General features: G+C 31.9%; 1 protein-coding gene and 1 long non-coding RNA gene across 6 annotated transcripts; one reads left to right on the top strand and one right to left on the bottom strand.

Annotated features, from left to right (window-relative positions):
* Positions 1-236: 236 nt before the first annotated feature.
* Positions 237-3,128, bottom strand: LOC139881317 (uncharacterized). Of its 5 annotated transcripts, none has more exons than XR_011771713.1 (8): positions 3,001-3,128; positions 2,817-2,917; positions 2,574-2,698; positions 2,269-2,339; positions 1,877-2,069; positions 997-1,148; positions 826-894; positions 237-552 (listed from the first exon to the last, which is right to left on the bottom strand). It is a non-coding gene; the product is annotated as an uncharacterized lncRNA (long non-coding RNA). The 5 variants fall into 5 exon arrangements; XR_011771715.1 differs by having other exon boundaries at positions 997-1,143; XR_011771712.1 differs by having other exon boundaries at positions 1,999-2,069.
* Positions 3,129-5,203: 2,075 nt separating this feature from the next.
* On the top strand, positions 5,204-9,709 carry LOC139881306 (histone acetyltransferase HAC1-like). Its single transcript, XM_071865809.1, has 5 exons — positions 5,204-5,302; positions 5,907-6,521; positions 7,585-7,923; positions 8,825-9,042; positions 9,373-9,709. Exons 1-5 carry the CDS (start codon positions 5,276-5,278, stop codon positions 9,485-9,487), a joined length of 1,314 nt encoding a protein of 437 aa, XP_071721910.1. The 5' UTR covers positions 5,204-5,275; the 3' UTR covers positions 9,488-9,709.
* The last annotated feature ends 473 nt before the right edge of the window (positions 9,710-10,182 follow it).

Raw genomic sequence — 10,182 nt, 5'->3', positions numbered from 1 at the left:
AATTCATATGTTATTGTATTCGTCCTTATGGTTAAGGTCGGGTTATGACACTGATAATTCATTTTTCATAACCGCAAAAATGGAGAAGAAAATTCAGTTCTATATTTATGTTTTTTTGATTAAAAAAAATTGTCAATTGGCTCACATGAGTTTATGACAACACACCGTGATTCTTAGATTGTAGGAATCTTAAAAGTACTTCAATACTGTAAAATGTGAAAAAGAAAGATGCTGACTAATGTTGTACTCCATGAAATAAACAAGATTTAGGGGTGCGCGCTACGCTGCTGACAATTGTATGCAATTACAATGGTTATTGACTACACATGGAATGATAATTCTATGTGATTACGATAGTTATTTACCACACATCGTATTTACATGACAAAGCAGTGCAGGGTGTAAAAGTTACCGAAAGTCGGCTATTAATTACGAACATAATTTACATCCCAAAACATTCAATCAAACAAAGTTAATATTTCCATATTATACAAGGTAAGCAACCTTAACTTTATTTGTATTTACCCCAGCAAGCAAAGTTGTTGCGCCTCCCTGAAAAGTAAATTGAATAAAATCAGTAATAGCAGGTCGTAGGTCATATGGGTTACTTATTTACAACGGGTCAAATGAGTCGAAATGTGAATTTAATAGAATAACAACCTTATGAATCATTTTATGTTAACAAAAAGTAGATTAATATTGTGACTTATTATTTTTTGTACTGTATTCATGGTCTAACACATTATATATTTTAAATTAAAAGGAGTATGAAGTTGAATAGAGTTACGGGTCAATCGAACACGTATCGAGACACATTGAAATTACCCTTTTGGACACAAACTCATTTTGACACACTGCTAGCTTGCTGATTTGGTAAGATATACGCACTATGAACTGCACAAATAGTAGATAGAATGAACAATTCAGTAAATGATCATATGTTTCTAGGTTTCAGTAACAAATTTCAATAAGTTCATCTAAAATGATGTATTTTACCATAAGCATGAGAAGAAGCAAAGGTGGAGCATAAAGAAGCAAATTCATCTTCAACGTTAATTTGACCCGATCCAAATCATGCAACTATGTTACTTATGTTCCTCATTTGCTAGCAAACCCTTCTGCAAGTATCTTCTCATCTCAACACTAAACTTTATAACAAAGGACAAAAAAAAAAAAAAAAAAAAAAAAAAAAAAAACTCGTTACTTCTTTTATACATGTTGAAAGCATACCGGGTATAATATTCTGGATATAATTTTCAGGAAAGTATAGCATAGTATATGGGTCCAAATTGCTACATTATACATTATAACATGAAGTATATGCATTAACAACAAATTTAAAACTTTAAGCAGTATAATTGATATATGGGTCTACACATGATATTAAGAACAAAACTTTATATTCATAACTATATACAAAATCTTCAAACTACACTAAACAGGTCCAAATTGCCATTCAAAGCTAAATAGACACATTACTTCATTATATTCCTAGCGAACATGCAACTGGATAGGATGTATAAACAATACAAAACATATCTCCATTCAATTAATACATCTCAGTTACTAACATCTATTTACTAACAACTATAGAGTTTCAAAATAAGTATTTGTAGCACATTCAAACATCTTAAAAAGAAATTTGAATACCACAATAGAAGCATCAACAATGCATGTTCTGCAACTCTTTGAAGTAGAAAGATGGAAAAAAAAGATATTTGTGTTAGTGTAACGTTGTGGCCGTGTTTATAAAAGAATGCAAGAGAGACTTTTGACATATAAAAGATTAACTCACATACAAAGTTAACCAAATAGTATTTGAGAAGAGAAGATCACATATATCAAAAATCATATTAGATAAAAGATAATGATGTACCTGCTATTTTGAGCCAATTAGTGTGAAGCATTTCAGTAAAAGATTTAAAATAGAAGCTAATGATGTACTGCAATATCATTTTTCAACAATTATTAGGCATTTCAATACTACAAAATGCTTACTTTAACAGTCGAATTTTATATTGAGCATGTTACTCTGAACTCTGAAGGACTAGCTATCTTACGGCCTATGCCTGAAAAAAATAAAAAAAAGATCTAGGTAAAAGATTTTTTTTTTTATATCAGGATTCAAATAAAAATACAATAACACCAGCAAGATGGAAAAATACAATAACATGCCAAAAACAATCACCTGCAAGATAAAATCAGTTAAGAGAACAATAATTATCTTATTAAGTTAAGCAAAATCATATGTTTTCTTGATATGCTTACTTTAACAGTCGACTTTAATATTGAGCATGTTACTCTGAACTCTGAAGGACTAGCTATCTTACGGCCAATGCCTGAAAAAAAAAAAAAAAGATCTAGGTAAAAGTTTTTTGTTTATATCAGGATTCAAATAAAAATACAATAACACCAGCAAGAAGGAAAAATACAATAGCATCCCAAAAACAATCACCTGCAAGATAAAATCAGTTAAGAGAACTATAATTATCTTATTAAGTTGAGCTAAATCATATATTTTCTTGAAATAAAAAAGAATCACAAAACCATATAAAATATCAAGCATCTATTACCTTGTCCCCAAATCATCATCTTGTGTGATTTTTCAGCAATATAAGGGTTAACTTCTCAATTGCAGCGTCATCCTTTAATGTAAAACCAAATCTCAAAGAAGAAAAATGAAAACTTTGACTCGAATCTAAAATCAAAACCAAAAATGTCAACAAAAACCTCAAATTTTTATATATAACCGAGCAGAAATAGAACCCTAAATTTATCTAATCGTGCTCTAGAAACTCAAATCTTATAACACAAACCTCAAAGTAATCGAAACATGCTTCTAAATTGAAAAGAAGAAAAATGAATTTAAAGAGTGGTAGAGATGGAGTTTAATAGTGTGTAGTGAAGGCTCGGGTACCTGCGTGAATGGAGGATGAAGATTTACTTAGTATTATTTGAATGATATTTGATTTAACTAAAAACCGTAAACCATTAAATTACCTTCGAGTAGATGAAGAAGGATGAAGCGGATAAAACGGATGAAGCAGGACGAGTTTGCCAAAAGTGAATTGGAGAAGTGATAAGTTTAGAAGAAAAGGTCATGGTTGAAGATGAAGGTATGGTCGAAGCAGGAGGAGGTGTCCAAGGTATGGGATGACTCCTCTCATCTCATCTCAGTACCTTATTAAAATAAAAAAGAAAAAAAACTTGTAAAAAAAGAGTATCTGGACTAGAGAGTCGCCCTTTGAGCAAAACCAGTATTCCTGTAAGTCCATTTGAACACCTTAGCCCTTTTAAAGGGTTTTCTGCTGAAAACCAGCCCAAATAAGCGAAAATAATAAAAAAAAGTACATTAAACCTATTATAAATCAAAAGAAAAAAAATATATGAGGGACAAAAATCGTAAATAGTAAGTTTTCAACCAATAGAGAGAGGGCAATTTGACCACCAAATAGAAGATGTATTATGGACCTCTAAAGTTTTTAAAACATGATCAATAACATATAAAGAACCTTGCTAATATATAAAGCTTTAAAAACTGTATATGCGTTCACAACCTAATTATAGCTTCACGTGCCGCTTTGTTCAAACTAAAAATAATAGTGTTTGTGTAGTAGCTGAATGGAATCTATATTCTTCCCACATCAGAAAGCTAGTAAGCAAAAACACTCTATAAAACCAAAGGCATTAAATTCTATTACAAGTTGATAAAGTTGGGTTTTTACATAAAACTTAGACTTTTTTGCTCTGTTGGTCCTTCAAATATACACGAAATTGCAATCCGAGTCCCTCAAGTTTTTTTTTTTTTTGGATTTCCGAGTCCTTAAAATTGCAAAATTTTGCAATCCGAGTTCCTCCGTCTAACTTCCGTCTAAATTGGCCGTTAACCTTTGACATGTGCCATGCATGTGAGGGTAAAATCGACTTTTTACTATTTTCTTTGACTTTTTTGCTTCGTTGGTCCTTCGTTTATACACAAAATTGCAATCCGAGTCCCTCAACTTTTTAATTCTATTTTTATCTTTTTTTTTTTTTGTCTTTAATTCATACTTTTTATCTTTGATTCGACTTTTTGTCATCATCATCTCTCATCTCCTTCTTCCGTATTCCGTTCTCCGTCGCCGTCTCCTACACCAACTCCGTTTTCAACCGCAACTTCGTCATTAGACTCGTCGGAATTATTACTGTTGATAATGTCATCATCATCATCTTCTAACTTTCTCCGGCGCTTCGCATCGCCGTCAAGGAACGAGTATGGTTTGTCCGATTTAAATCGCTTGTTAGTTCATGTTCTTCGTCATCTGGTTTGTTCACCATCGTCATCATCTTCATCGAATCATCGTCAAATCATCGTCAAATCATCATCGACAGATCTGAAGTTCGTTCGGATTCGAAATCAGGAAGCAAAATTTTTTTCTAGGTGGTTGTTCGTCATCATCTTATGTTCTAGGTAAGAAATTAAGTGTTAAGCATCAAATTAATGATAAAAAGTCGAATCAAAGATAAAAAGTATGAATTAAAGATAAAAAAAATAGATAAAAATTCGAATTAAAAAGTTGAGGGACTCGGATTGCAATTTTGTGTATAAACGAAGGACCAACGAAGAAAAAAAGTCAAAGAAAAGAGTAAAAAGACGATTTTACCCTCATATGCATGGCACATGTCAAAGGTTAACGGCCAATTTAGACGGAAGTTAGACGGAGGGACTCAGATTGCAAAATTTTGCAATTTTAAGGACTCGAAAATCCAAAAAAACTTGAGGGACTCGAATTGCAATTTCGTGTATAATTGAAGGACCAACGGAGAAAAAAGTCTAAAACTTATTAGGCCTTTATGTAATTTCTGCCGTTGTATATAACGAATTGTGTCTTGTGACGGTATTACGGATTTTGGGCCCCCAATAAAAATGGGCCAAGTGCAATTGCACGACTTGCACACCCTTTGGGTCGGGCCTGCGTACAAAGATACTATAGAAACAAATATGTACAATATTAATCAAGTCCATAATCATGGGTACACTTTAAATTATTGGGCTCTATTGGGCCTGATACATTAACTTTCAAGTAACCCAATCAAAATAACTAGGGTTTTTCATATTTTTATTTAACCGATTATTGGACTGGAATTGTAATCGGAGTAATATTATTATTAGTATTTTATTTTATTATATATGTAACTATATACTATATATAAATACAGTAGACAGGGCAAATAATGAAAAGAAAAAAGAAAGTTAGGGTTTTTTTTCTTCTTCTTTCTCTGACGATACGATATTATGGATCATCAATGGCTGGAAAAAAAGGTATGCGTTTTCTTCTGTCAAATCCATGAAATAAAATTCATATATATATATATATATATATATATATATATATATATATATATATATATATATATATATATATATATATATATATATATATATATATTATATTATTATTGTCATTGTTAAATGTTAATGTTATATTGTTACGGTTATTGTTAAGAGATTGATTTTGATTAGGTTCTGTTACATTGAATGAAGTTTTATTTTTTTACAAAGTGTTAGGGAATATAAGGAAATTGGATGGATAGGATTGAATATATGTAATCATGTATGGGGACAAGATACTAAATTGACTGGAAAAAAAAAGTGTTAGGTTGTGGATGAGGGTGAAATAGGGGAAAAAGAAAAACCTAAACTTTCAATTGAAAGTTGATAAATTTATGCAGGTTGTTGCTAATTGTTATGTTCTTGGACAATTGTGAATTGTTAATATACATATATATATAAAGGTAAAATAGGACCTGTTTGAAATAGGAAGAAAAAGCTTAACTTTTCATTTGAAAAATGATAAATATAAATATATGCAGCTTGTCGGGTGTGAAAATCTTTTTTTGTTTTTGTTTTGTTTTGTTAATAACAGAGAGAGTTTCTGGATGGCATCAAACGCGCAAGAGTTGAAGTTGACGAGGCAGTATTAGACCTTAATAAATCTAATTGGCTATCTTTTTGTCAAGTTTGGTTTATCCGCTATGGTAAAAAAGAATGTGCTGTCAAACTCGGTGGTTATTATATTGATGCCTTTAAGGATTACTATGGTGCTTGTTTCAATATAGAAGACGGGTCAGGGGGACTCGCTGTGAAGGCACTTGAAACTTACCAACCATACTGGTCCAGAAATATTAATAATATTATTATTAAAGGGGAGCTACATGCATTGCTCCCTGCCACCTCAGCATCTGAATATAGCTATTGCTGTCTTGCCATATGCATGAAGAATATTTACACCGGAAATCTTGATTATGTGTTTGAGTTCATCTTCTCAGTATATGACGTCAGCTTCAACCCTTCTGTCTTCTTGGACTCGCTCTTTAAAAAACTAAAGAGTTGTTTGCCAAGTTTTAAACTTTCTTCTGGATCACAACTTAGTGATCAGTCCCTTCTGGTTGTAGATGTTGACACTCTTATTGCATTTGAAACACATGAAAAAGAAAAAGAGGTTTGCATGATGGATCATCAATTGCCGAGATCGATAAAGGTATGTGTTATCTATGATCAAATTTATCTATTCGTTTCCTCTGTTTTGTTATTTGATTTAGACGGTTGATTTATTCGTATCCCTACTTTTTTACATTGAATCAAGAGGGATAGTGGTGGGAAATATAAAGATGTTGGATAGGATTGGATTGTGTGTGTGTGTGTGTGCAGTCAAAATAAGAGTTATAAAACCCTTTTCATTTTTTAGTTCCATACTTAAAAAAAAAAAAAAAACTATTTTTACCATCAGAGTGCATTCTTTTAATCTCCGTGAACAAAAAACTATAGTTTTACTTATTTTTGGTGATTTGGAATTCAGTCAGTTAATGGTTACGAGAAAAAATAAAATAAAATAAAATAAATACTGTGCTTTTTATCTGTGTTAACTGCTTACTATATGATTATATACATAAGTAACACAAAAAGCAGCAGGGGTAATCACAGTTGGGTATAACTGGCTATTTGGTCGGGTCGGGTTTGAACTTTGAATAGTAGTGTGGAAGAAGCTTTAATAGTAGATAAACGTAAACAACAAGTCAACAACGTATATGGATACGAAATGCCTGACGTATGTAATGTTAATTTTTCTATACATAGCTTTAATTTTCCATTTCATGACTGATCTTTTGTTTTATCAAGTTATCAAACACTTTGGAGAGTTTAGTAAACAACTTAAAGATGTAAAGCTAAAACTATAACCGTACCACTATAACATCACTTTCACTTTATACTACCAAACTACAAATATAAATCTTTATCGATGTATAAATTTAGATGAAAAACTACATTTATATTATTATAAGATTATCTAATTTTATTCCGAATTCATGTCTAAAGATTATCAAAAACTACATTTATATTATTATAAGATTACTCATATTCTACCTAAGACTTGTACAACTGAATTATGTTAAATTTTAGTTTCATGTGTTCCCATCTATACATCTACATGTATCATTATAAGAATAAGCTAGGAAAATATAATTTTATGCCATATCTATATCACATGTTTAACTTGGATCCTTTCTCATTATAATTAAGTTGAAATTTAATGAATTGTGCAGGTCAAAATTGTTGACGTGGCTACCGATACAAAAGATAAAGACAAAATTATCGAATGTGAATTCTTCGATTTTCGACAAGCGTTTCTCAGTCTTTGTCAACGGAATCATTATCAATACGATACTTTACGACGTTCTAAACATTCTTCAATAATGGCATTTGTCAGTATTTGCATCGTATGCCGTGACGATATCGAAACGGGTCAAGGCTGGCATTGTGACATCTGTCATGATTATGATGTGTGCAATGTGTGTTATCAAAAAGTTGATCATCCTCATCAGTTGATTAAACATACCTCGATTGATGAACGCGATGCACAAACTAAAGAAGCGCGACAACAGGTATATACCAGAATTTATCTATTATTATTTTTTTATTTTATTTTTTGTAGATGGTTTAATTGTACTAGATAGATAGATTCTTTGGTTTTTGATCATAGACCGATACGATTGAAAATTTAAAACGTTGTCTTAAAAAAGAATAAAATAAGGATTTGAAATGTCGTGTTCAAATAAAGATGGGTAATATTTTGCATGGTTGCAAACGGCGTCTGTTGCTGCGTTTTGGTTTTGGTGACTAGCCCGTCCAAACCCCGTCTAGGCGTTTAATAAGTCGGTCAACGGTCAAAAGTCGGGTTAAAGGCGGGAAGTGTCGGGTCAACGCGATCAGAATTTGAAAATTTGGTCAAATCGATCAAAATTGACGTAGTTTAGTGTTAATTTCTTGTATTTATATTAACGGTAATAGCGATTATAAGTACAAACTGGTCAACGGAATTTTTTTTAGCTTTAAAATATGTGTATATATTTAAAAGAACGCCAGTCGTCTCGACCTTTTTAGGTCCCGACCGTCTCGCGTCTTACTTCAACCTTGATATTTTGTTTGGTTCAAAAGGGATCAACTTGGGTTGAATTTGACCCGGAACACTTTATTAAGAAAATGTTGTTTTTTTTTTTTTTTTTTTTGCAAATATTATTTTAATGGTGATATAGCTTTTGTAAAATGATCTCTGGTTTTAGTCATAAAAAATATACTCTAGAAAACTTTCAACAAATCTAACCCATTTTTGTGTTGAGCAATATATTTGTTTTATATCTTTAGAGGATTAACTTTAACCCAAATCGATCCGTTGAAGGGTAAATAATATGAATTTGCGGTCTAATATTTACATAGATTTAGTTTCTCAATTAGTATCTGTTCATCTTGATATATGATAATATGAATAATTTATTTTTTTTGCAGGTGCGAATACTGCTTAATCTTCTGGGTCATGCATGTCAATGCCAAGCTGGGCAATGCCATTATCGAGGTTGTGGAAATGTGAAGGAACTTTTACAACACGGAATGCTTTGCAAAGTATATCCATTTGTTGATTGTCCTCTTTGTAAGTATAAATGGCATCTTCTGCAACTCCATTCTCGATATTGTAGAGATACTCCATGCAATGTCCCTTGTTGCAGGTTTTTTTTCTTCCCTTTTTCATGTTTCCTTTCATCCATGATGATAAATGCAGTCTTTGAATTGAGATTTTTTTAGCAAAGGGTATTTTGATATATCCACCATCTTTTTTTGATACAACATGTTAATGCGTAGTCTATAAGATGGATGTATCAAAAAACATGGTGGATAGATATATCACCACCCTTTAGGAAACTTGTTTTGAGTGTTTGAATGGGCAGGAAAGTGTTTAGATTATTGTTTACAGATATTTATTAGTGGTCATCATTTTTATTTTTATTAAAATAATAATATTATCACTAATATTAATCTAATTATAACAATTTTTTTAGGGACTTGAGGGAACGTTTGACAAAGCTGACACGACAAGCTGATAGCCAACGGATGGCCGCCATTATTGACGAGATGAGACAACGTAATGCGGAGGTTGCGGGCAGCAGCGGGTAATTTTCAACTATATTTTTCAACAGCGGTGAACAATTTATTTTACAAGTCATGAAGAATGATCAAGGGTAGACATCATGTATTATCTTGTTTTGTTGTTTGTTCTTCGTTGTTTGCGTGGCTTGATTTTTATTGTTTGATATTCTGGTGTTGTTTTTACCATCTAAGTGTTTTTTTCTCTCTGTAAACGGAACTATGACTATTTATGAAATTAGTGTAAATTAAACAAATAATGTTTTAAGTTATTTTGACTGTTTAACATTCATCTAAATAACTTATAAAGTCTGAGGACGCCATCAAACGTGCAGGTGTTGAAATTCAAGAGGCCATATTGAACACCCTTAATTGATTTACATGGCCTAACCCTTTGTCAAGTTTGGGTCCATGGTCACGTTAAAAAAGAGTGAGAAGTCTGTATAAATCAGGCATTTATCATGTTGCTGCTTTTAAGGATTATTATGATGCTTGTGTAAAAATACAAGATGGGTCGGGGGGACTCGCTTTGAAGGCACTTGAAACTTACCAATCATACTTTTTGCAGATGTAATTAAGACCTTAGATCATACGTTGTATCTAGATTAATGGCGGAAACACTAATTAGAATGAGTCGAATACGTATTAGACTAACGGGATCGAATTAACCAATGAATAATTGATAGAATCGATGCCTAAGACTGTGTATTCGGTTGGTAAGGGTT

This window comes from Rutidosis leptorrhynchoides, chromosome 1 (assembly GCF_046630445.1).
Source record: "Rutidosis leptorrhynchoides isolate AG116_Rl617_1_P2 chromosome 1, CSIRO_AGI_Rlap_v1, whole genome shotgun sequence".
NCBI classification, from domain to species: Eukaryota; Viridiplantae; Streptophyta; class Magnoliopsida; order Asterales; family Asteraceae; genus Rutidosis; species Rutidosis leptorrhynchoides.
This window is presented reverse-complemented; position numbering and strand designations above follow the sequence as displayed.

What these genes read in the sequence shown, in the direction of transcription:
- LOC139881306 (XM_071865809.1), top strand. Translation starts at nt 5,276, where the DNA reads ATGGATCATCAATGGCTGGAAAAAAAG. An exon ending in ATCAATGGCTGGAAAAAAAG is followed by an intron (nt 5,303 to 5,906) that starts GTATGCGTTTTC and finishes TGTTAATAACAG; the next exon opens with AGAGAGTTTCTGGATGGCAT. An exon ending in CTAAAGAAGCGCGACAACAG is followed by an intron (nt 7,924 to 8,824) that starts GTATATACCAGA and finishes TTTTTTTTGCAG; the next exon opens with GTGCGAATACTGCTTAATCT.